The sequence below is a fragment of the Podarcis cretensis genome (genome assembly GCF_951804945.1).
Source record: "Podarcis cretensis genome assembly, chromosome: 7".
Lineage (NCBI taxonomy): Eukaryota > Metazoa > Chordata > Lepidosauria > Squamata > Lacertidae > Podarcis > Podarcis cretensis.
The window spans coordinates 35,609,298-35,636,865 of NC_137176.1; the positions used below are offsets into that span (position 1 = coordinate 35,609,298).

A 27,568-nucleotide genomic window follows, 5' to 3' on the forward strand; every position below is an offset into this window, starting at 1 on the left:
GTAATTTTTATGACACTTTATTAGCTCTTCAGGGAGTTTAATTTATTCATGCCCCTGATTAAATCAAACTGCCTCAAGCAGGTATTGATTTATATTGCCAATACCATTATGAACATGCATTGTGTGATCATCACATTACCATATTGTCTATATGTAAGGTCAAATTAAGACAATTGCTGGTGTCTAGTACAGCAACACAGTGTAACGTATTTAGTTTGTGAAAATAAATTTATTTATAATGTTACAGTAAAAATGTATGGTAGTTAAAAAGAAAATAAAAGAAAAAAGTTGGGTGCATCTAAAGAAGCTCTTTCAACCTCATTTTATATGTTTATTTGTTCTGGAATGAATTCTGAATACTTAAAAAAGACATCCATCTGTTGTTTAATTTGAGAGTTAACTTTCTTCTTCTTTTTGCATTATACAAAATTTCTAAACCACTGCAACTCTTTAAAACCTATTAGTGATACACTTAATTGCATTTCCCAATCCATTATTTCTTTGGTTCATTATTTCTATCTTTGAAGCAGACAGATGTTATTGGACTGGAAGCCATTACTATTTTGCTTCTGTTCTTTAATTTCACAGTTCTACATTTCCTTATGACAAAGTAAAACAGTTACTTTTTCTCTTCAAATTGAAACAACTGTTTTTAACATTTCTTACCTCCTCTTCTAGCCAGTCATTATACTGAACAATGGAGGACATTGCAACATCTGCACCTTTCATGTAAAACGTAATTTCACCTGTAGATTCATCCTGCAGGGGAAGATACTATATATTAGAAAACAGCATAGTCTACTCATACCACAGGCAAATACCCATAGCCTTTGGTAAGTTATTACCAAAGACATAAAGTATTTGAGGAGGACAAATCAATATTATTCATATAGTTAGCCAACTTTTATATTTGAAAACTTACATACATTTTCAAAACAATAAGCTTTCATAAATATATGACCTGCAAAACAGATGAAGAAAAAGACTAACAAAACTTACTCTCACTATGATTCCCATTCGTTTGCTTTCAGATGTAAAAGGGAAAATTTGCAGAATATAGTATGTCAGAATCTGTCCACTGGGGGTTTTCAGCTGCATTGAAGTTAAATCCCTGCTCACCAAAGTAAGACCAACACTTTCTGTCCATTGTACCAGAGCTACCTATAAAGAGAAGTAAGTTTTGATTGTCAATTGTATCCAGTGCAAATAAAACTGCACACAAACAATTGTCTATGATTAATTGTAGAAATCTAAAAACTTTAAAAGCCAAATATTTTTTGTACCATATATAAGCCAAGGTATGAAATACCAGGCCAACAAAATCCCTTAAGGATTGCAGTACACAGTCGTACCTTGGAAGTTGAACAGAATCCGTTCCAGAAGTCTGTTTTACTTCTAAAACGTTCAAAAACCAAATTACGGATTCTCATTCGCTGCAGGAAGGTCCTGCAGCCAACCAAAAGCCATGGAAGCCCTGTTGGATGTTCAGATTCCAAAAGAATGTTTGCAAAATGGAACAATTCCTTCCGGCTTTGCGGTGTTCAGAAGTCAAAACGTCCGAGTTCCAGGGCGTTCGGGATGCAAGGTATCATAAATATACAGGTATTCATAAACCCTAGGGACGCAGGTGGCGCTGTGGGTTAAAGCCTCAGCGCCTAGGACTTGCCGATCGAAAGGTCGGCGGTTCGAATCCCTGCGGTGGGGTGCGCTCCCGCTGCTCGGTCCCAGCGCCTGCCAACCTAGCAGTTCGAAAGCACCTCCGGGTGCAAGTAGATAAATAGGGACCGCTTATCAGCGGGAAGGTAAACGGCGTTTCCGTGTGCGGCTCTGGCTCGCCAGAGCAGCGATGTCACGCTGGCCACGTGACCCGGAAGTGTCTCCGGACAGCGCTGGCCCCTGGCCTCTTAAGTGAGATGGGCGCACAACCCCAGAGTCTGTCAAGACTGGCCCGTACGGGCAGGGGTACCTTTACCTTTACCTTATTCATAAACCCATTACAAACAATGAAAAGCTCATAACTGTTTCCCATACAGTTTGGTACCAGTGGTGTGTATACCTTTTTATGCTGGAAATTGAAGGAATCTGAAACACTGAGTGTTGCTCTATAACAGGCTGGTTCAACACGCAAACCAAAGGCCACATGCAGCCCTCAAGGCCTTTTTTGGTGGCCCTTGACAACATTTGACCCGCCGCCCTCACGCTGCCTTCCCAAAACCGGGTTAATGAGGCTCTGGGTTTTGGTAAGGAGGTGTGAGGGCTCTGCCAGGTTCCTACAGTCCACCCACCTCCTTCCTGAAGCTTAGTTACCTTCAGGATAGAGGTAGGAAGACTCTAGGACCCAGTGGGCCTTCTCTAGGACAGTGGGCCTTCTCCTCAAAGCCCACTGACTTGCTTACCCAGCTTTGGGAAGACAATGTGAGGGCTGGGGAGCATCAAATTTTAGGCTCGATTCCCTCCCCCCCCCCGAAAGCACAGTATTCCATGTTGACGTTCTCTTGTGGCCCACTTGGTATGAAAATTTGAGCTGTCCTGTTCTATAAAGAACCCAAAGAGCTAGCTAAACTGACCTGCCTTCATTAGGCATGCATCAGGAAATAGATGTTACTGGTAAGAAATAAAGAAAGAACTCAGTGCCTAGTAATTAATGAGCAAAGTTTATTTGAGTATAGTGGTGGGGAGGGGGCAGTCTGAACGATTTGCTGCTGCATGTGTATTATTGTATCAGTAAATTAAAATATGGTGAAATGATTATTATATGAGAATATAATAAAGAGTCCAAAATAAATACACTTTAAAATGTCATTTTCAGATGCACAACAATAGCTGTTTTAAGTTTGTCTAACAAGCTCACTATATTAGCTGCAAATGATCCAATACTCCAAAGGTTAATTTTCAATTTTCACAGTGAAAGGTTACTATTACATTCTGACCTGTAAATTGCATCTTTCCGTTAATACCCTATCATCTCATTTGTGTCCCTTTGCAACGAGGACTTGAGTGTTCTATATTTGGTGACTCACATCTGTTTATTATTTAGTTTATGCATGGCTTCACATGCAAGTTGAGTTGGCAGTTTATAGCACAGCTACATTTTAGATAGTTATACCTGTGCTAACAGATAAGGTCAAGGAGCCAATAAAGAAGAATCACCAGGCTTTTATATTTATTAGAGAACCCCAAAATATCAGTATCTGGTAGTTTAGTCAAATATATTAGCCTATCAACAGTACTCAAAGAAAACTAGGCTTGGATCCTAATCTTCTGCTTCATTTATAGGAAGAAGTTTCTTTTGATAAAATGAAGTCAGGCTCATGGAAGGGTCCATGAGTGCAATTTGGATGAGAGCCATAACAACCTGGAATACAGTGTCTCCTGTGCTACCGCAAATCATTCGGCCTTGCTCCAAATGGAAATGGAACAGGAAGAAAACTTGCCTAAGAAAGGAAAAAGACCCCCTCTTAAGGGTGTCTTGCCCTTTTTTCTGACTCAAAAGAGAGTTGGCAACTGAGGCCCTTCATGTCATTCCACAACTGAGTGAAGCCCAAGGTGCTTTAGTTTGGTGGTGCCCCTCCCCCCCCAGCTGTGGGATGCTCTGCTCCCTGTGGCACAACTGGTACCAGCACTGTTCTGTTTCACTGACTGAAACCCCATCTCTTCTTCCAGCTTTTTGGTGGGGATGGGGGCTGAGCTATTAAGGCACCTAGCATTCTCGTAGGAAGCAGATTAAGCAATGCAGGTTTTGAGATGATTTTACTGATGGATTTTATATAGTATGTTTCTATATTGTTGTTATTTCAAGGTGACCAGCCCTGAGATTATGTACAATAAAGGCAGAATATAAATCTTTCAAATATATAACAGAGAAAGCCTTTCCTGTCCCCAAATAAGGTTGCTGATTAAAAAAAAAAAAAATTGGAGGAGAAACAGGGAGTGGATTTGAAAAGTGAGTTCAGTTCTGTACTAGAAACTAATTCTTATGCTGAGCTTGTGCACAGATCTGCTATTTCTGAAATTTTACACACACACACACACACACACACACACGATGCCACAAGCCTTGAGTCTGCCCCACCTCTAATTTAGAAATGTAACAACATCAATTTTAACAATTGTACAATTCAGCAATTTTAAGAAGCAATATTTCATATGATATGTGGCCACTGTAAAATTCCTTCGATGTACTCTGGGAAAAATATTTCACAATCACGTCACAATGTAAAATGAGACTTTTCCACTCTAATTTGCATATGGATATCTTATCATTTTTGTGAACATTTTTATTAAACTTTGTATTACTTTTTATTTTACTTTACTTCCATTACTCTTCCCTCACCATGTCTTCACAAAATATTAAAATAATGTTTAATATTTCAAATGTTGGATGTTTTGGTATATGCACAGCTAACAAATAAGTGGCTAGTTCATTAGAATTAGCCATCATTAAAATTGTGACTAATCCATCTTCACTGACCAAAGAGGGGCAAAGGTCTTCAAAGGCTCCTGTTCATAGTAAGTCTCTGAATTATTTGGGCTTGTGACCTTTGAACTTATTGCTCTATTTACTAAGTTCATATCCTTTTATGACTGTTCATTTAACTGGGCATACATGTATGATAACAGAGCATCAGCAGTTAAGTTTCATCAGTAGAATTCTCAATATGTTCCCTTTCCTTGGTATGCTGTAGAGGGCACAAGGAGTAGACAAATGAAACTTTCCATTCTTTCAGAGAAAATGAAATATTGATCACTTATCATAAGAAACAATGAGCTTGGCATAAGTAGACCTCATGCTATGAATACAGAATAAGTTACTTATCTGAAACTACAGTAGCTACATGCATTATAATGAAGCTTCCCATTGGTCTTAATTCCTTCAAAATTTGTTATCAGACATTTCAATGCCCATGAATATTGTGCATTACTTGAAACTGGGTTGTTCCTATTCATTCATTTATTGTGGAATGCTTTCAATATATTCTGTGAAGTTTTAATGTTTTAGCAAAAGAATGATATATGCTTGAACTATTTACATATCTTTTCTTGATTGTCAGCTGCGAACATTTTCTGCCATCTTAAGACTATATGGTGCATGCTGCAAAGAATACTAGTATATGCTGTCACATATGGAAATGCGATCAGCTATAAATTATCAGAAAACACTGCATTGTTTAAAAACACTGAATGCAGAAAACCAGTCTGTCAAATGATACTGTTGCTTATTAACCAAATATGTTTTGATAGGTCAACAAATGAGGTTAAAAAGAAAACATCAACTTGAACCATTTCCCTAAATAAAGCTCCAGGGTGCAATATTCACAGCAGTATATTCAATAAAAATGCTTTTAAAATGGTAGTTGTGTGATTGGGAAACATTGCATCATCTGTCAACCTAACTGCAAGAAAGTTCAATAAGCTAAATAATGAACCATTTACATTATTTTCCTTAGGCTCCAGTGATTTGCAAGGATAGCATCAATAGAGCTCTTTAAAAAATTATGATAAAGACCTTCTGGTCTTTTCACTTCTAGCTTTCTTTTTGTGAAACAAAGAATTTTAGGTTATCTGAACATTTTCACAACTTCATTTTTGCTTACGACTAACACTTTTAAAAAAAATTCTCAAAAAAACAAATTTTGCAAGAATTTCAGGAGACATAAAGTAATTGTAATGATCACAAAGTAAAGCTGATATTCACTGAGGATGGTCCCTGACTAGATTGTATTCAGAACAGATACACTAAAATGAACAGATGGAAAGCTGGTCATATTTAACTTAAGTCCATTAATTCCAATGGGTCTATTCTGAATTTTACCTAGCCAGATACCACCATAAGATTATTCCCCTCATTTTGTCTAATTTCTACCATGCCAAAATTAAAGGGTGGCCTCCAATATCACCAGCCCTCTTGCAAATGGACTTCAGCTTTCTCAACAGGACTCCCTTCTTCTCCTTTCTTTCATATCCACAAAATCTGTTTTACAGGGTTGGGGCACCCTCTGGAGCAGATAGGGGCACAGGGGTGGCTGCGGAATGAAGAAGAAAGGGGAGTCCGCTCATGTGACAATGGATATGGCTGATAATGGATATATGTTGTGATCATGCATAACAAGGCATGTGAACTGTCTCTTGCTAAAACGGTAACTACTGTTAAGCTTGACATCGATACCAGGTATCCTACAAAAGGTATCTACATAATGGCTTTCAAATTTAAAACCAAGAAAACATAATATAATATAATATAATATAATATAATAATATAATATAATATAATATAATATAATATAATATAATATAATATAATATAATATAATATATGGAGACAATTAAAATAACAGCAGCACTTCAGTGATAAAAGAGTAATCCACTAAAATACTAGCTACCAGACCATCTCGGAATTCATGAGGCCAGCAAATGCTATTCTAAAAAAAAGGCTCGGGCAGCATTTACCAGACTCTCCTAGGCAGAAAGTTCAATGGGGCTGGTACTGCCAATGAGAAGGCCTCAGACCTGGAGGCACCCAAAGCAGAGCACCCTCAGTTTCAGGTACCCACTACAGAGCGTTTTCTACCCATTACTCCCATCCACAAATTCAAATTCAATAAATTCAGAAGGTGATAAACAATTCAATATATATGTAGCTAACATGCAATTTAAAAAAGGGAAATCAAACAGTTTTTCTTTGTGAATTCAGAACTAATTATTTAAACATCATTACTGAATTTTATAACCAGAACTCCCAGCTCATTTAACTGTAGTTACATAGAACCATGCTCATTCAGAAAAATCATTATATGTCAATTATATTGTGGTTTATGTATATGCTGATTTTTGGTCCCCAAAGTGGTAAACAGAATAGTAATACGAAGAAATGTACAATAAAAATTCAATAAATATGATGGCTAGCAAAACAATATAAAACAGCAAAAAAATGCTGGATAGTGCCTGACCTAGGTGGTGAACCAGCCAAAATATAATGGTGAATGACTAACCTGGCACTGTCTCACTCAATCCAGTGACTGCCTTTCATTCAGTGTTCAGTGTTGTTGTCACTATTCCCTTCTTGTTACATCAGGGCACACAAGCAGGTCCCTATGTCCTAAATGGCCTCTCACCAGGGTCCTTGCATAAAGAGGCTAGCCCCTCATCCTCACTAAATAAATGAGTTTGTTTCCAACCATGGGCTGGATCCAAACATGACCTTCCTCAGATGGCTTTAACCAACTGAAGATATATTGTAAAGATTGCCACACCTTCTACCATTGATTTGGCAGATGAATTTTCCTTTAAAATCACAGCATTTCAGAGGCAGTATAGCAATGGCTCTTGTATTCTAAACATATCAAACTACGTATCTGCACTTTGTGCCATTAACTGTTGCAATGATATCAATGCTTCTGCAGTTGTAAATGTTGTTATGCTCTATTCTAAGCATTGCAAATACAGTATAGCAAGGAGAACCTAGTTGTTATTTACTACATTTCCCTTAAAGGTAAAGGCAAAGGTACCCCTGAGCATTAGTTCCAGTTGCAGATGACTCTGGGGTTGTGTGCTCATCTCGCTCTATAGGCTGAGGGAGCCAGCATTTGTCCGGAGACAGCTTCTGGGTAAGAAACAACGTTTACCTTCCCACCAGAGCGGGAACTATTTATCTATTTATCTACTTGCACTTGGCATGGTTTTGAACTGCTAGGTGGGCAGGAGCTGGGGTTGAACAACGGGAGCTCACCCTGTACATTTTCTGTAGCAAGTGACAAATATAAATATCACAACTTAGTTGAAAATATAAAAATTATGATGGAAGCCTTACCTCATCAGGGCTAGAAGCTTGGTAAGTTCTGTTTTCATCACTGAAGTCCTGATCTACCTCAGCATATTCTGTTTCTCCAGTCACTCCTGCTCGGGATTCATATACAGGTGTAACATTGTGACACAATGCAATAGCTTTTACTGCTTCGTGTATTCGACTGCTGACAGTTTTGCGAACTTTTGGTGCAGAAGACTGCATCTTTCTGGAAGGTGTTGAGCTTGTACCATTTCCACTTGACTGGGAGTGCACCTTTAAAATATACACAGAATAACCAGATCAAATAAAAATATAGCTCATATATATATTGAAGCAGGGGTGAGAAACTTCAGGCTTGGCCTTCCAGGCCTGTATGTGGAATGAGGATAGCTGGCCATATATCTACATTTATCTATACGTGGGTGGGTGGGTGGAAACTTATGGCTTCTGTCATAAGCAGTCTACTCTACAAAGGCAAAACTCACATCCATTGCTCTGCCCACTTTCACCTGTGAACACACCAACCACTGGAAAACAGCCCCTGGAAATTGGCCACAAAAGAATGAAGCCTGAGGGAATGAAAGGCTTTCCCATCCCTGCATTACAGGTATGAGTTGAACCTGTAGTTTCTTTCCAAGAATACCTGACAGGTTATGGCAGGGATGGAGAACTGGATTCAGCTGATAGGCTGGATCCTTATCTTTCCTACCCACTTACAAGCCACTTTTGACAAGCAGTTGGGGCTGTCCCTAGCCTAATGTCACCATGATATCAAGTGACCCATTTTCCTTTGCCCATTTGAAATCAAACCATAGCAGGCAAAGCCCAGCACTTTGAAAGTGTCAGCCATCTGATTTGTTGGCCCTTGCAAACCCTGTGCCTCTTTGGCTACACTAGGGACTTCCTGGGAGTAGACTCCCTAGTGCTACCAATCCCAGTGTTGCTCTCTGTCAGCACCAATCAGAGCTTTCAGTGAGTCCCACTTGCAAACAAACAATTGGAGCTCACTCTAAACTCTGGATTGTTCCTTTGGCACCATGTCCTTACCTGCCCCACACCTGGTGTTGCATATGACATCAGGTGTAGAACAGGCATGGTTTGTGGGAAATGATCTCATGGGCCTATTGGAGACTAATAAGGTATATGGGTCAGAGGTTCCCTAACTCTGGGTTAGGTGTCTGTATATTGTCTTCACTTGGTACCTTTCTGAGTTTTAAAACCTCTTTGTTATGGTGTCCTCTTTATTAAGCTTCCCTAGGCCTTATAATTTCAGTAGGAAATGAATATATTTCAGACAAATTCTTCAAAGTGACTTGCAAAATATTGCTCCTCAAAATATTGAGGGATATTGTGAATTTAACAGAGTTTCAAGTTACATGCTTTCTTATAAAGCTGGGGGATGGAGAATAGAAAATTACACATGACTCTTCCATTAAGCAGGGATGTACTGCTTTAGGGTAATTTTTCATGTTACTTTTCCTGATGTGTTGCCAAGAGGGGTACTGGGAAAGCCAGAAGATGTTTCTTTGCACCTTCCAAGCTGTCAAAGGTGGCCAGGACAGACTGCATTTAAGGAGTTGGCTATCCACACATTATAAAACCTTGTGGCTTCAGGCTGTTTTCAATATGTACTTTAAGAGTATGAATCAGGAAAGTTAACATGGGAAGAGTTCCAAGATGGATTGCACCTTGAGAACACAGATGGTCACTGTTATATACATGGAGAACACAGATTTTACTGACTGCTAGATTTTACTATTTTTCAATGCCACAGTAATGAGCTGAAGTACAGGAGGAATTTTCTCTTGTAGTAGTCACAAATGTGTCTGTAAAAAGGCAAGATAATGTATGCTAATGTTAAGCAAAATATCTCTTGGAAAGAGATATTTTAAGTTAGTATTACTAAACAATTCCTCTCACCTCACTTGTATTTTCAAACCAACTTTTTGTTCTCTATAGGGTAACACCACTGAAACCCTGTTTGGCAAGCAAGCATTTCTTTTTGACTCCATGTACTGATCCACTGAACCGTGAATATTCTGCCCATCAAATTACAGTGTAGTCTAATAAAGGGTTTAACTTTCTGATCATCTGGCACTGCTTTTCAGCTACTGCTTTAAACCTTTGCATTTACATTCTGCTAACACTGATGCCATTATAGCCACAAATAAATTAAGCTGATTTACTCCTTCTGAATTATGTTATGTTTATTGATGCTTGTATAATTTAATTTCACACAAATTCCATTAAAGATTATGCCCTCTATCACAAAATGCTTCCAGTGGGGAAATATAATCAGGTTATAATAGATTTGTGTGTTGCATTAGAGTGGACCTACTTGACTATTGTCATCTTAATAATAAAACTGAACACAAACAAGGGGAAAAATCAATGCCACGCAAGAACTACTGTATAACTGGCTGCTTTAATAATCATTGCTTAAATAAAAGAATATGCCATACATACTTTTGGAAGCAACAACTATTAAACCATTATTTCTCAAATGATGGCCATTTCTCCATTTTTCATACTAATAAAATATGGCAGAAGTAAATTTGTTTATTAAGATATTTATAACTGGGGGTCGGGAGAGAAATTGTACTAATAAAATAATTATTTCTCAAGCGAAAGAAACTATCATGTGTTGCTTTTTTAATTGCAAAGCTTTTGAATTTAAATATGCTAAAATCCTCCAGTTTGTTCTCTATTCTTCATTTCAAAGTTAGTTTAGGCTTTGAAAAAGAATAAGGATGTATCAGGTAAATAAAACAGAGCTTTCTGCCTGGTGGTTGTAACAGCAGCATAATTTATGCATGCACTAACAACTATCAGCTAAATCTCAGTTTCAATTAAACTTCTATGGATTCATGTTAGATATTTTTTTTACCTACATGAGGTTGGAAGAATTTTTGTTTTTCTTACAAAGGGAATATATTGGTATCTCAAACATGTATCCCAAATTAAGAAACATACTTTGGCCTTCTCATATGGATCTGTTCTGTAGAACGTGCAAACCCCACTGCACTTAAAGGAGGGAAGAAGACCACATACAGAAACCAAATAAAAAAGTAACATTGATGTTTTAAATTATCTGAAAGTTAAAACCTTGTAAAATGAAAAAGATGTCACAGGAGGGAGATGGTACCACTTATCAGTAGTCTATGGTAGGTTTCATTAAAATGGTTGGAGCTTGCTTAGTTTGGATAGCACAGAGAACTATGAGCCAGAGAAGTTCCCAGAATCTTTCCTTAGGCATGAACTCACTTGGTGCCTCAAGCAAACCCCCATCTCAGTTGTTTTCCTACATCTGTATAATGGGGTTAAAAGTACTGGAGCATTCTGTGCTGAAAGTATATGAAAAAATCACTCTGGGTGAAGACTATTAGTTGAGAGCTTGAAAAATTCTTTAACAGAAGTCCTGGAGATGTTTATAAAAATATAAACTGGGATGAAAGAATGGGACATTTTTAAATAAAAAACTTTTTGAAAAATCTGACTTTTCAGCAAAATAAGATACCATATCTTGGCACTGCACCAACCTCCCCACTCCCAGTATCTGCAGTGACACTGGTGGCAGGACGTCAGTAAGTGCTGCCACCCTACCCTCCGCTACTGCAGTCTGATGGTCTTATACTAAAGTAGATTGGTTTGAGATGACAGGAGGTATGTTGTGGTGAGGGAAGTGAACTTTGCAGTTCTTGTTACTGCTGTGTTTCAGGACCCTTCTTTTGCAATGCAAGCATGAAGGAAGATCTTGCAGCTCTGACCAACTTGGTAAAATTAACACAATGAACATCAAGAGCATTTTTTCATAGTACACATTTTTCTAAAACCTATATTTGGCTCTGAGATTGTTTTACAGTTGTAGTAAGGAAAGTGACAAGCACAAAATACCTGGGAATAGGAATTGATAATATGATTCTGAATTTCATCCATCGTATCTGTTCCATATGACACAGTGCCGAGATGGAGGCGTTTAAATATCATCTCATTCTGGGTAAGTGTACCTGTAATATAAACATCAAATATCCAGCTCAAATAATCAGTTTCTTTATGGGAACTTTCTGCCATCCTAAAGAGCCTCCCATGTTACTGGCTTTTTTAAATGTATCTCAGTAAAACTGCAATCCTATACCCACTTACCTGGGAGTAATAAACAGAACATGAAGGCTGCTGTGAAATTAGGCTCAGGATTAGAATATAATTGTCAAGCTCCAGTATTCTCAAGGTAGTTGAGCTGAACAGCAGATACCCCTATCAAGACTAGAAATTAACTCTGGTTTTCTAGTAAGACCTGACAACACTACTGAATACATAGTTTTGTGTTTTGTTTTAAAGCACTCAGTCTGGATAGTGGGAATGTATATATATTTTTTCACTTGATCTATTATTTAAACAAACATGGCTCCATTTATTTTAAGTGTTCACAGTACTAGGTTGTCCCCAGAGGGCATAATACAGTCCAGTTTTCCCCTCCACACCTTTATGCATAAGCACTTGTCAAGCTGTTGTGGGGAATAGGGGTTCTTGGCGCAGTCTTGAAATCTCTGTCTAGCCCATCCTTTTTTATTAATAAAAGAATGTGAATAGATGGAAAAGGACATGGAAACTGCACCCAGGACTCACCTTCAGCCTGGTTAGGACAGACTGCTTGTGCTGTACACACATCAAAAAGCTAGAAATGGGGTTACATTATGTGTTATAGGAATCTTAACATGGGCAGCTGCTGAACTCTAGCTTTAAAAAAACAAAAATGCATCCGTAAATTATCTAAGAGTAAATTACATCAGTAAATTATCTAAGAGTAGATCACATTTATTGATGCAAAAGAAGCTAGATGAAAAACATTGCCAATTTGGATGTGAAAATATGCACATATACAAACGTTTTAAGATACTGTCACTAACTGATTGGCTACAGCCTTCATTAGTTAACACAACATCTAACTGTTAAAAAATACGACAATCCTAAAATACTTGAGTGTATAATTTTCTGGACCTTTGTGACAGATTTCACACTTCTATAATTTCACTATCTGTGCTATAGAAAAAAAGTATACACTGCTTTAATTTATATTTTATCCAGAGTAGTGAGTGTCTGAAATTATTCGAACAGTAAGGCACTCCAGTATACATTCAATGTCTTCCAATGAGATTTAAGCATGCTTATGTTTCTCATATTGCACAGAACTCACAGTTACAATAATGTCAACATTAATCAAGAGCTGCAGAAAAAGAACATTTTGACAACCACTTGGGAAAATGTGTGGAAAATACCATGTGGCAAAAATAAAATCCAGATACCATGTTGTCTTAAACAGGTCACTGGGAATTATCACCACTTCCCATTTCAACAAATTTAGCCTGTAATCGGTACTAAGCCTTGAATTTCAGAATCGACATAAATAGTATGCTTTTAGAGATCACTTCCGATCTGCAAGAAACTACAGGGTGTCAGTCAACGAGTGACATTATGTTCACCGCTGTCAACGGTGACATGCTTGTTTCCAAGAAAGCTTTAATTGAAGGTTGGGTGATGCAGGGTGCGATGATGAAGCAGAGGCCAGAAGTCATCACTGGACAGGTTCATGTGCTAATTCAGTCAAGGAAGTTTGCATACCATGTTATTTAAGCCTCAGTACAGGGTGAATGATCCCATTCTTTGAACCATGGCGAAACTGAAGTTACTTTTGTCATTTAACAATTCCCCAGGATGTATTATTAATTAACCTCTTCCCTCTCTTCTGTTTTTAAGCATTCTAACATAATGCTTCTGAAAGATATGGAATAATAAGGGCTATTTCAGAAAATTATTTTAATACAAGTATGGGAAACGTGACTAACATAACATACAGCTCAATACCCTTTTGGAAAACAGAAAATATTCTTTTCTGTAAATTTAAGTCTTAGCTTTGATCTCATGCTCTCTCTCAGTATGTCAGCTAAACACAGCGTCATAGGAAAGAAGAATGCTAAAGCACTGGAAACACTATAATTACTGTTCTGAGATTGGATATTGTTTAGACAGTTAACATGCAGCTTTTGCACCCAAAAGGGGACACCTCTATTTGTGCTCTTGAGGTATGTTCATGGTTGTCTGATTTAGATCTTTCTTTCCAACTGCACATGGCACGGATTCAACTTCCCCCTTCCCTTGATTTGTACAATATTCATGACTTACTCTTGATCATACAATTATCAGACCAAATCAGTTTGTAACATGTCTTTGGAGAAGTAACTTTATTCCATTTCACACACGGATGTATTTATAATAAATTAAAGTGCATATTTAGAGTTCAGTCCAGAACCATAATAATCAATGGAATTTCTGCAGTTTCCTTCAGTGAGGCATCAATCACTATGTGCCGTGATGCTGCATCCAATTATGTGCACTTAGTCCCACTGAAATTAATGAGTATAAGCATATGCAGTGTGTTTACAAACCATCCTAATGTGCCAGCAGAATTTAACACTAGAAGATATGCTCATGGAGTTCATTCCATCACTGTAAAACCTGGAAATAGACAAAGCAAGCTTTCCTCAGCTGATTTGATATAGGTAAACAAAGAGGTATTTTATGAGGTATGCAATACCCAGGACGTAGAAAACTTACAAGTTTAAAACTAGTGCTGCAGTTGTGCCATGAAGCAAGCATAGTAAATTATTAGCAAGTTTACTTAATAGTATAGATGATCTGAAGTTCAGAAGGTGCCAACTTTTGCATCATTTTTCAATCATTTTCAATCATTTTAAAATCAAAGTAGATTTATTGAATCAGTAGTCATGGCTCATGACTGCAATACAGTGCACGAAAAGCAAATGCTAACAGTGATCCAAAGCCTCTGAGCGGGGAAATGTCCTCCTCATATGTGTGATTCAAAGAGCAGGGCAAGTGCTGTTCATTTCTGTTTTTTCTCTAGTTTGATGTAGAAGCAAATAAATGGAATGTCTAAAGCTGGGAAGGAGGATGGAACTGTGTAACTGCACAGATCTAACTGGTTACCTATAAGCAACATAGTTTTCTTCTTTGTGCAGGCATATATATGGTGGAGGGTGCAACTGTAGGTAGGATAACCAGACTATTGAGGGCAGTCAGCACTGGTTCAAAATTCTGTTGATTGAAGCATAATCATTTTATTTGTATGCTGCCTTTCCATAGTTAAAACTATGCTCAATGCAGGTGGGTTACCCCACTAGAGCTGACAGGTTGCAAATACTAGCTTGCAGGATCCTGAATCCCAATCTACCATATATAGGAAGATAACACATGTCTGCCTGCACAGAGACCATGAAGCAGAACAAAGAATTACAATTTAATTTTCATTTATACCTTTGAAAATAGGGACAGAATCCAATGGTGCACAAGCAAACTACCGCTCGCACAAGGCTTCGTTTCCTCCTCTCCTCCCTGCAGCCCCCTGTGCATTGCCAGAATCTACTATGGAGGGTTTCCCTATCCCCTGAAGCAGAGATTGAGAGTGCAAGTAATGCTGCAGTGGGGGAGAAAGGAAGATTAAGTCCCACTGCACAAGCATAAGTCTGTTCCTCTTGCACCCTAGGTTTACAGCAGTTATACTAAAATGTTAATCTCATATAGTTTATCGTAAATGGTAAATTACAGAACCTTTAATTGGTGAGGTTTGCTAGTTTGAACAGAGGTTTCAAAGACACGAAGCGGGCACAGCAGCCATCAAATGATCAAAAGACACTCATTTAACACATAAGGAAAGTATCTTAAACAAAAAGTTTGTGTGGGATTGTTACAGCGAATTTTTAATGCTCTTTAATGAAGCAACGAGTTTTGTCTATGAGTGTATCATTAAACACAGAAGAAAGCAGGCAAATAAGAAATTAATTTCTAAAGATAAAGTCCTGCAGGCATCATTCCATGGGTGACAACAGATGCAGTTCACAACAGAATACCAGGGAAGTTTTCTTAAAGCAGATGCAGAGATCTCTGATTAAATATTACTAGATGCTAGTTTGGCCTAATACCAAAATTCTAATAAAGCCACAATGAAACAAGCAAATACTGCTTAGGTAATTATAAGCAACTTTGCTAGGAGTTGCAAGAGAACATAACCTTTCATATTGTGTAAACAGTTGCTTAATTGGTGTGATATTTTCAAGAACATCTAGCACTCAGGCATCAAACTCAAAAAGGTTGGAGAACCAAAATCTCTCAACCTCAACCCTGCACAGGGGTCACACACAAACTTCCCAATTTTAATGGTGAGCCAGTAACAGATCAGTGGCTAACTTATAAAAATAGCCCACAGACAACACCAGCCACACTTACTTCACAACTCTTTCATAAATTGCTTCTAAAAATTCCAGTTTCCACTTCCCTACCATCTAAAACTTCTTTCAAGATGCCATTGCTTGCCCTAAAAAAAACAAAGAAGCAGGAGCAACAGGTCCCCAAATCTGAGTATTGCCCAGCAGTTTGGATCAAGCATTGCAGAGACTCAGAGCCTCTTTAAAAGCCCCTTGGGTCTTAATGTTTGACAGCCCTACAGCAACAGCAATGATGTAGCTCCTTATCCAGTCCATAGGAACATGGTAGTTCTTCCAGGAGACCAAGATGGTAGGTGGTATAAGTATAAAGAACTTTTACTAATTATCTAAATCAAAGGTGGGGAACATTGTGCTGACAACAATGCCTCCAAAGTTACTAACAATATGCATAATGAGATACGTACATGCAAAGCTAATTAACCACACAAACCCAGTGCCACATCTAATGCAGAAAATGCCACTAATCCAGCCATTAATTATTCCTTGCAAGTGATAGCTTTCCCTCAGTAAGCATACTGCACTCTAATTAAAAGTTAGCACCCTCTTATGTTATTTCCTGGGAAATGAAAGCTCAGGGGTACACAATATGATTGGTTAAGATGTCTGTTTGAATCTGCTACAACTGTGGCAGGAAATTTAATTGATGTGAACCCTGACAACTACTCATAACTTCTGTATTTTATTTAATATTACCTTGCTCATTCCTGGACACCAGTGAAAACCCCGTCACAAATTCAGGTCACCACACACTGATAAGCCCCTTCACTCATATCCTCAGGCAGATCAGCTTTTTGGGACATATCCAGAAAGCTGCTCTGCATCTTCAAGATGCTCTAATACCATCAACTGCTGCTGGAGCTCGCTTCTCTAGCTTTAGCCATTATCCTTTCATTGCCTTTGTCATCCCCATTTCCCTGCCTACGATCTGTGTTTGTTATTTTTTTGGATCTAGTATGGGTACCTCACAGGAAGGCACAAATCACTGTCTATCTAAATAAGAAGGGTTTTTTTCCAACTTTTCAGACTATGAGGGTTCTTGAGAACCTGAAGAATATATATTTGGCCTTGGGGTTGGCTTGGTGGCACTGCAGAATCCTCTAAACCTAACTGTGATGGTGCACAACATGTTGCAATGAAATCCACTTATCAGCTTTCCTGTATTCAACTGTATGCCAAGCCTCTTGTGTCCTTCTACTTTTCGTATGTCATAGATCTTGCTCATTTACAGCTCTTGCAAAAGCTGAATCTCAGCTATCTGCAAGTGATCCCTTCTTCCAAGTCAGTCTCCAACCCCCCTTCTCCTGGTGCCCAGTCATTAGTATCCAGCCACCACTCCTCAGTGTCCAGACAGTCCCTGACATCTAGTGATGGAGTTGACATCCGTTCTATCCTTAAGTCTTTTCTAGTCAACTGCTTTCATTGTAGCAAACCTGTGACTGCAAAAAGCAAAACATCATGTGTGTATATGTCCTCCTACTCAATTTTTTACACCTGAATTAGTGCCACTATGGCATCATATATGCAAAAAACACAGATGTGTGTTCACTCTGCTCATTATCACTCTTTCCTTCCCCAAAGTAGGTGTGAGAGGGTAGATGACAGTCTGGCATAACTATATTGTTATCTGTAAGAACACTGCTATGCCTTTCACTCAAAAGAGAGACTTATCTAGATATTACTGAGAAGTGCTTTTCTCAAAGGAAGAGTATTCCTGTTCTAGCTGTCTCCATTCATCACTCCTGTGATGAAAGAATACTGAGTTACATAGGAGGATTCATAAGGAACAAATTCTCTCAGAGAGAATATATGTACATATGGAGGATCTCCAGTTTCTAATAGTTATGGAACGACTGGATATTATAAAGCATTCCCAAGACATGTAGAAGTGGAAGTGACATGAGCATTTCCAGTGGATTCTTGCTCTTATTGTGGATGCCCAGGATAATAAGCCTGTGGTCTGCATTAATCTCATAAAGTGGTACCCCTGGTTTTCTTCATGCAAAGCTTAACATATGTTAACTCCAGATTAATTTTAAACACAAACCTCCACTGTTAACACATTAGTCCCTAATACAGGGCTTCCCCAGAAGATTATGAATTCCATTACTCTCTGCATCTGTTCAACTATTACATGTGCTAAGTATCTCATTTGGTCCACACAGCCGCTAAAATGTTAATTACAGCACTCAAATGCGAGCGTATGCATTAGTAAATAACTGTGCTTGGAAGATGGTTTGTGTTTGTTATAATTGAATACTGTGGTTGCTGTCAGGAAGGGCAGGGAAGTTGCAGTATCAGACTCTAGATGTCAAAAACATTCAATACATATTGCCAAATATCTTTTTCTTTCTTTTTGTTTTTAGGAACTTCTTGTGCCCTCGAGAGACTAAAATGTCATGCTCAGCTGCCCTTGGAAAACACACTGCAAAGAGTCCCCCACCCCAAGTAATGGATGACGCCTTTCTGTCAAACTTATATGTGATTCAAGTCCAAACAGCCTGGCATTTTGGGTAATGGATGCTATAATTAAAATGTGAGTCCTAAAGAACCTGTTGTTTTAGTGGGTGTTTTTAGTAATGGCTTTGTTCTACATGAAGATAAAAACTCCCTAACAAAGGAATTAATGTATTGCTTTAATAGGCTGCACCCTGAGTTAAGTTTTAAAATTTATGAGTTCTCTGCAGCATTGTTCTTTAAACAATGGTATTGTCAAATGCAACCAGTGAGAAGATTAAAGTTCTCCCAGCAGATTAAGTACAAATTATCTGTCCTCCTGTTTCAGCATCATTTGTTCATTTATCACATAACGTCTAGTATTTCTGGTCAGTGTCAATATGCTCTGCATCCTTGCAGTTAACAGATGTCTTCTCTTGTCGAATGAATTACTTTATGTTTCACGCACTGGTGGCCGCAGATGTGTCACTATAGCAACATCATTAATTTCAGATCTTACCGGAAACATGCACTCCAATCAAACCTAATTATACCACATTGCTTTCTTGTCCCACAATAAGGAAACTATAATGCAATTATTGGGATACTTCATTTTCTATTCTGCTGTGGCAAATGAGAGAGCCACTGTGATGGACGCTTCTTGTCAAAAAGCTTATTGATGAAGCACAAACCCAATTTACAATCATACAAAGGACTACCTTGCAATTATGTTAGTAATGTAATGCTCCTTAGACTCTACAAATAATACTTAATCATTTCAAGAGAAGCTAGAGCCACCGTGTTTTGCAAGCTATTTTCATTATTCTCTTCTCATTTTCAATACAGGGAACCCCACTTTTGGGATGGGGTTAAGTGGGACAACCCCATAAAAATATCATTAACCTGGGTGGTCTTTTTAAAAAAATCACAATAATTTGTTTTAAGTTGAACATCCACATTTTAATGGTGAAACAGTACACATTATTGCACAAGCCAAGTATCTTTTAAACTACTGAGGAAATGCAGAAGTACATATTTGCAAAGGACTTAAACCATGGCCACACCAAGGGATGAGTGTCCCCCCCCTTTATTCATATCAGTTTAAATACAAAACAGAAATGACCAACAACATGGGAGATTTTGTTTGAAATTTTGGGCAAGTCATTTTCATTTTCAGTCATCCCCTGTAAAATGGAACAGTAAATCTATCTCATAGGGCAAACAAATAATTATTGTGAGCATTTCTAGTATAAAAATGGTATCTCTTTTTTCTACATATTGCCCTTCTGTATCCACAGAGAGGCAAGGGATGTTTTTCTCTTTTATTGGACTTTGGTCATAAACACATAGTTAAAACATTAGCTTAACTTAAAGTAACAGGTGTTCTATCACAGTAACCGATCTTACAGCGTTTAGACTGGGGCACCCAAATCAGGAAATATATCAACAGCACTAATTCTATAAATAACATTCATTCATAGAATACAGTTAAAAGTTGTACCTGTTTTATCAGTCAGTAGATACACCAAACGACCTAGTTCTTCAGGTATGGTGCTTGTTCGGACAACTGTTCCAGGTATATTGTCATCTTTCATAATCATCCAGCCATAGGCTGCTTTGCCCATATCTAGGTTCACACGTAAACTGAAAAATACACATATGTCCCTCTTGTGTTTAACAACTTCACTCTTTACGACAGTAAACAAAACGTTAAACCAATAGCTGAGTTTATCTAAATAAGCAATTGATGGTCCTATGAGCTGGAGCTTTATATTAAGAGGCAAGCATGTTCAAATTGTATTAAAAATAGTTCGAAGCGCTAGTTATGCTTTAATCACTCAATTAACTGTGGATGCAACCCAGGAAAATTTTCTTCCTGACTCTCACAGAAATCAGGATTTAGGCACATCTAATCTTTCCTTTTATCAGTAGATTATTCAATTTAGTGTTTGTGCTTGACATTTCAATCTTAGACCACTGCACTGATATATTTTCTTGTTAAGATGTAGTTAAGTCCTGGTTCATAAAGGCATTGTGGCAGATGAAAATCCTGAGCATTTATATATATAGAGAGAGAGAGAGAGAGAAAGAGAGAGAGATATCACAATAAACACATTTTCAGTTTTTAGCATGTTTGCACACACAATCACAATGCTGCAAGTGCGCACTTCACCAAAACAATTAGCCTCTTGTCACTCTGCCCTCACAACATCCCTCCTTAAAAACCTACGTTGGCTTTGTGTGCACATGTGGATCCACCACAAACTCCTTACCCTTCAGTGTCTTCCACTGCCCTGATGGCCCTTACCACTCCCTCTTATATCCTCTCATGTCCCTTCTTGTGGTTTCATTCATCCAGTCCCACAAACCTCAGCCTGCTGAATGTTTCCTGCTCCCCGAAACAACTCTACCTTTTCTTGCCTGGTATTGTGTCCTGCATGCAGCCACCTTACTTCCTTCAAATACTGTCTAAAAACCTCTGTTTTCTATGACGCTTTTGTCACAAACCCTTATCTACTATAACTATACCTTAGTTTGTATAATTGGAAACCATATCCTTCCCTTCTAACTCTTGCATTTGTATTCACACCTCACGCTGTTCTTTCCTTTGCACTGAATTTTACATTGGTGCTTTAGATTTGCAAAACACTATGCACGCTGATGGCATCATATTAAATAGCCTTTTCCTTGCACGATACTGTAGCAAATGTAAGTTATTAACAAGTATCTTCTTAAAGCAATGCTCTCCTTTGAACCTAGTGTTTATTAAATTAAATAGAAGCAGAACATATATATTAAAATGGACAGGTATAGCATAATTACTGTTGTCTATCCTCTGGTAACTTCTAGGTTAGATTACTCCAACTTGTTATAGGTGGGGCCGTCTCTGAAGACAGTTCAGAAACTTCAGTTAGTGCAGAATTCAGCACCCAGTCAGTCAGTCAGTCAGTCAGTTTTATTGCACATAGCCAAAGGCTGCCGCAATGTACACAGAATCATTCAACAATTAAAAGAAAATATACTGGGTTGATACAAAAAACATTTATGTTATCAAGACACTACCTACTACCTTAATATACAAATTAAGACATTAAACAGAATTCAGCACCCAGGTTCCTCACTAGGATAAGATGGTTTGAGCAAATAACACCAATTCTGGCCTGACTGCACTGGCTGCCAGTTAATTTCCGGGCCCAATTCACAGTGTTGGCTTAGACTTATAAAGCCTTAAATAGCTCAGGACCACAATACCTCAAGGACAGGCTCTTCCCATATGGACTGACTCAGACCCTGCAATCATCATTTGAGGCCCTTGTTCGTGTGCCAGCTCCACAAGAGTTCTGGAAGGAGGCAACATGAGAACGGGCCTTTTCTGTGGTGGCTCCCCACTTGTGGAATGCTCTCCCCAGGGATGAAAAGGGTAGGAAGAGTGACTGAGGGAAGGCATTAAAAACCCAAAGCACTTCCTGTCAAGTTCTGCCTACTGACATGAATGACAAGTAGTAGCAGAATAGCAATGAATGTTCATTGCTGAAAAGATGAGAATGATTGGAAGCTAACGTGCCAGATGCATATACTGTACAGAAAAAGGGCAACTTTATAACCAACACTATATAAGGCCCATGCACCCTTTGGGATATAGCTAAAACTGAATGCATATTTTCGTCTCCCACCAATCTTCCCTACAGTATGCCTTAGATAAAATGAGAGAAGCTTTTATAGATATCCAACACTCGTGCCCATTAGGGACCCTTCGTGGTCTATTAAAACATTTTTTCCTCTTGGTGCTAGCATTATCATGGCATCAAGCTGTGTTAATGTTCACTGCTTGCTTTAAAAACAAACAAACAAAAAACAGAATGAATGTGTGTTTACACACTGGAAACTTTGAGTACACAGCTTTTAAAGACCAACATAAATAAGGGTTCACTAAATGGCAACCCATTCCTGAGTGGGCAATCTTGATGGCATTTTCCTTAAAAGAACAGGGGAGCACCTCACTCTAAAGAACCAACATAAATATAAAAGAGATCCCTTAAAAATATAGATCAGGGAGTGGGTGGAAGTGTTATGTAATTTGTCCCTAATGATAGTTCTGGCAACAGCTAATAATTGAAATTGGGTCAATTAGGCACAATATATATGGGCAGGTTTGGAATTCTTGGTTCTGTATTGGCACTGCTTAGATGTAGCAGGAAGCAAGTTTTCTGATATCAGAAACAAGCTGCAGGATTGTGTGTACTCTAACCATTTGCTTTGAAATCCCCCGCCACTTGTCTCTATTTATGCAATGGCATTCTATAGAGCCTATACAATTGAAGAGAACATGTTACTTGCATGGGGGAAACAGCATTTCCCCAGCCACAAAATATCACACTCTGAGCACTGGGCAAATATAACTGTAAAAGCGCAACATTGAGAAAGAGTGTCAGGATTCCGCGCAACAACTAACTGTGCAATTACTGTGCTAAAAAAGTCCTCTGGAAAGGCCCTAAGATAATGTTCTGTTATTCTGTTAGTCACTACCTTGCCAGCATTGCAGAATGCTGATCTCCTGATGGGCTAATAGTATCCTTTCACCCGATGATTTACTTAGAATAGTTTTGTAGTGTCATGCACAATAACTTCCAGCTGCCTTTAGCCCAAATAAAATTCCTTAGGGGAGCTGTGATAGAAATATTTGACCTGTAGTAGCAAAAGAACTAAAAGGGAAGCAAATAAAACTATTTCTTTCCAACTTATGCTTGATTCCATACCTGCAATTGTCAACTTCACGTGATTATTATGACCATGTGGTTAAGCATCACATCAGCATTGCAATAACTATTAAATCTTTGGGAAGTCTTAAATACCTCCCCAAAGCAGCATTTTCTAGATTCTAATGGAGACAAAGCCTTGTGGCAACACATTTTCTTGATGCAGAAACTGGCAACTCAAAAGTAATGCCAATACTATGTTACCTAGTAAGATGTAATCTAAAGGAAACTGTGCATCATAATTACAGTCTGAAAAGTGTGGTCAGAGCATTGTCAGCTGAGTTAAAATGAAAATTGTCACTGAAAACCCATCATTTCAAATGCATAATGCCAGACTCGGGTAGAGCAGGGAGGATACCCATGGTCTGGCAGTCTGCTCTTGATCTGTGAATTGTGGTTCTTCTATATCCCTGAAGTGCCAAATCAAGAATTTCAAATACTGCTCGTGTATATGGCCTCCATTTCTGAATTTGTGATAACAGAATATGTGATTTAACTTTAGAGAGACACTTGATAGTTTAACAAACACAAACTTGTTTTCTTTATCTGGATACTCCTAACGCTTATAAAACTTTTTTTTTAAGGGACAGGAAGTCAGACCAAGAATTGATGTATTAAAATGATTAGCATAGAGCTTCCTACATCTCTAGACACACAAAATTACAGGCACAAATATACAGATTTATTTGTAATGATTAACCAAAGGTAGCAAAAAGTAGCAAGCCAATTTACTAAGACAAGTTTTTTACTAAGACAAAAATAAAGCTCTAGCCATCATTATGGTACCAGACCTTATTTCATATCATGCCTTACTTTCCAGAAATAGGTCCAGTGTGAATTATTTTTACAAATGAAATTCCTATCCCAGAACAATAGTTATTGAAAAAAACATATGTTTGGGTTTCTTTTTTAAAAAAAAGCCCTAAAACCTAACCAAGCCATGCTTGTTTCTGTGAATCAGCAGAAATTAATAGACCTATGGCCATTAATTTCAGTGGGTATATTCTGAGTAGGAATAACTCGATCCAAAGTTACACGTCTGAAGAGTAGCTACTGCCTTTAGTCACCCAGTTTGCAGCACTGCTGCTCCTCCCATCTTCACCGGTCACACCAGAAAAAGTCTTGGAACTTTAAAAGTAATGAACTTCTAAAATGAGATCTGGTGGAAATTAAAGCTTTGTGTAAATCACAACTACTACTTTGTTGCTCCTGATTTTTAATCCCACTTGTGTGAAGCCTAGTTATTAAGCAGTTTAAGGGAAAGATACACGCTGAAAGACACACTATTTCAAAGGCATTTTCTTTATAAGTTCCAGTGCTAAACCATGGCACAGAAAAGAGGTATTGGGTAATAATCCAATATGCTCATTCACCCAAATTAGACCCTCTTTAGATTACTTTTATATGCATTCAGTTATTTGTGCCCTTTAGGGTACATTTAGCTCTTGGACCAATTTTTTCATCAGATAGCGTAAGACTAAGAAAATGGGGTTGGCGTCAGCGAGGAATACCTTGGCTAAAGAATTGACCCAATGAAGCCAAGGAGTCTGCTAACACTTTTGTCAAACAGCTACAGAGGTAGAAGAATTCTAATCAGATCGTGGTCCATGCATGTCTTAAACCTGTTTTATTCTAGGTTTCTGCAACTCCTGTGGACACAGGAAAATGACTCATCACTTAGATCACTGTCCAGTTTGGCTATCTGCAGCTTTGTTCTATACATCAAGAATCTGTGTTGATTTTTTTTAATGTGCTGGTCACTCCTGTCACACCAAGTCTACAATTAGAGCTAAAAGGAATAATATCAACCAGTAGCATAAGTTACCTTTGAGTAGTCCAGAGTGATTTTTTCTACTGAGAAATATTCCACCAAGGTAAAATGTTTTAAATGAAAGCTGGTTTTGCAAATTACAAGATCACAGTAATGTCTGTTCATTCCTTTGTTTTGCATAACTAAATAGTTAATAAATTGAACTATTCAGAAGACATCTTATTTACTTGAGATCTCCAGCATAACCCATAATATATTTAACTTTAAAATATAGAGGGGGCCAATAACCTAACACTAAAGATATCTAAATAGCAGGGTAAAAATGTTTTCATGCACAATGCTTTAACTAGAAGAATGGGATAAATTATGAATGCCTGAATAAAATCAAGCAAGCCTTTAAAATACACAATGTATTTTCTGATATACAAATATTACACCCTTTAAAAAGCATTAATGCAAGTAATATGATTATTACATGGAATATTTCAGCTAGATTTAACATTATACAAACAAGTACAACAGAATGGTTTTTTGGTACAGTGATCTCTTCAGTATCTGCAGATTTGCTGGTACCTTCTACTACAGCTTCCTGATAAGATCAATTTCCTACACAATGAGAACTGAAGGTACAGGTTTTTTTTGTTTTTTTAAAACTACATTTAGTGAAATTAGACATCTGTGTTTCTCTCTTGTTCTTATACGTACCTGATAGGGATTATGTAGGAAAAAAGAAGAAGAAATCGAAAAAGGTTGCGGTACCATGGTCCCACAAATCCTTGCAAGGTTACCATAACAATGGAAAGTGCAACTAAAGCCAAGAACAGTGCTTTGGTCAGTTGATTCAGTTCAAGATCCAGCAGGCCAACCTAAAGGAAGCAACATAAATTCAGAAATTATTAGGCTGTACAAATACTTCTACAATGTTATACTTATATACAGTATAAAAAAAGAGAAAAAACAGCCACTCCTTTTGCAATCTGAGATTTCTGAGCCAATCTCGATGTGAGTGACTGTGAAGGTGAGAAAAGTCGGTTTCAGATCAATTACTCAGTCAATACTATTTTCAAGCTTCGAAGCCTATACCCTATCACTTCTGAGGGTACTTCAGAAATGTTTTCCGAAGAGTGGCATAGATGTTACACTCCCCACGGTAAATTCTGTGTAACCATAGCCCTCTTTGGGCATTGTTTGCTCCTGAATATGTCATCGAAGGTGCAAGGATTGGGACCATGCTGGATGGTCCCTGTCTGCAACATCACATGCACTTCTCCTAACGTCTGTGTTCACAGCACAAATATCTGTAAGGATGGGCCATTTGTGCATCATTGCATACATGGAGGTTCCACCTACAACTAGAACTTGGACAGTTAGGATCCCAGATCCTGAGGAAACCTTGGCGCATAGAACCATATGTGTGAAGGCACCTTCCCTGCAGATGTTCATTTTTATGGAAGTATACTAGGGAAAGAACACATGACATCTGGAGCTGGTTTGGCCATCAACCCGCATGGAGGGCGGTGGCTGAAGAATCTGGAAAGTACCACGTCAGGGAAGACTTCTGTAAACCATGAAAAAGTGCCAACCGTGTGACAAGTCTTTCAAGTTGCAACTCATGAAGAAAACCAACTGCTTTTAGCTAGTGCTGTATGTACTGCATGATATTAGGAAGATAACATTTTGTGGCAACTAATTCTAATTTTGTAATCAGAAAGACCAAATTGCCTTTATTTATTCTAATTATGCATGTTTGCATGAGGTGCTCCTTACATAATTTAATGCATAGATTTTACTATTCTGGTTCTATTGGTACTAGGAGGGGGGAGACAGAGAAAAATGCAGAGCACTGAAGCATTGTTCCTGAATACTGGATATCTTATTCCATCTCCCTCAACACTAATTCTTCTGAGATTTCAAACTTTGCTTGTACACTTTCAAACATTTTGGCTAACACAAAATAATGACATTTTAAAACTATTTTTAAGGTAATCGGCAAAACAACACTGCCAACATGGGTTTTCCTTAGACATTTTGCCAGGACACTGCTTCCAACTGCAGTATTCAGGGTATGTCTGGGAAATTCTGGACGTATGGCAACCCTATTTTTATTCCTATTAGTATTTTAATATTTTTTAAATGAACAATGAAAAAAAATAATAGGAAATTGAATTCTGTGTTTTAGCTGCATTTTTTAATTTTTACAATTGCACAACTATGGTTTTAGCCTTCTGATAAAGCAGTTTCTACCCATATATTTTGGGCATTGTTACATTGTTGTTTTAAAACTGTTTTATTAAATTGTTATGTTGTATAATTATATGGTTGCAAGCAACCAGCCCTGGGACCTTACAGGTAAGAAATCTCTTAAACAAACATTTACTCAGAGCATAAGAACTAAGGTGAACCTAGACAGCATGGAAGGCTCTCAGTTTCTGGATTTAATTTGTAACTGGGCAGGCCTCCTCTTCTACGGCTGTTGTTCCCCTGAAAGCAGTCTGAAACTATCATAGGAGATAGTTCCCTACTCACT

At 38.0% G+C, this 27,568-nt stretch overlaps 1 protein-coding gene across 6 annotated transcripts in view; it reads right to left on the reverse strand.

The window, feature by feature from the left end:
* ATP9B (ATPase phospholipid transporting 9B (putative)) overlaps positions 1–27,568 on the reverse strand; it is a 122,103-nt gene that overhangs the window by 13,498 nt on the left and 81,037 nt on the right. For all 6 annotated transcript variants that reach the window (XM_079983748.1, XM_079983747.1, XM_079983751.1 and 3 more), the window contains 6 exons: positions 25,747–25,907; positions 20,015–20,157; positions 11,678–11,790; positions 7,808–8,056; positions 1,000–1,161; positions 667–759 (listed from right to left, as the gene is read on the reverse strand). In XM_079983748.1, coding sequence (XP_079839874.1) covers positions 667–759; positions 1,000–1,161; positions 7,808–8,056; positions 11,678–11,790; positions 20,015–20,157; positions 25,747–25,907 — 921 coding nt within the window. The remainder of the gene's footprint in view (positions 1–666; positions 760–999; positions 1,162–7,807; positions 8,057–11,677; positions 11,791–20,014; positions 20,158–25,746; positions 25,908–27,568) is intronic.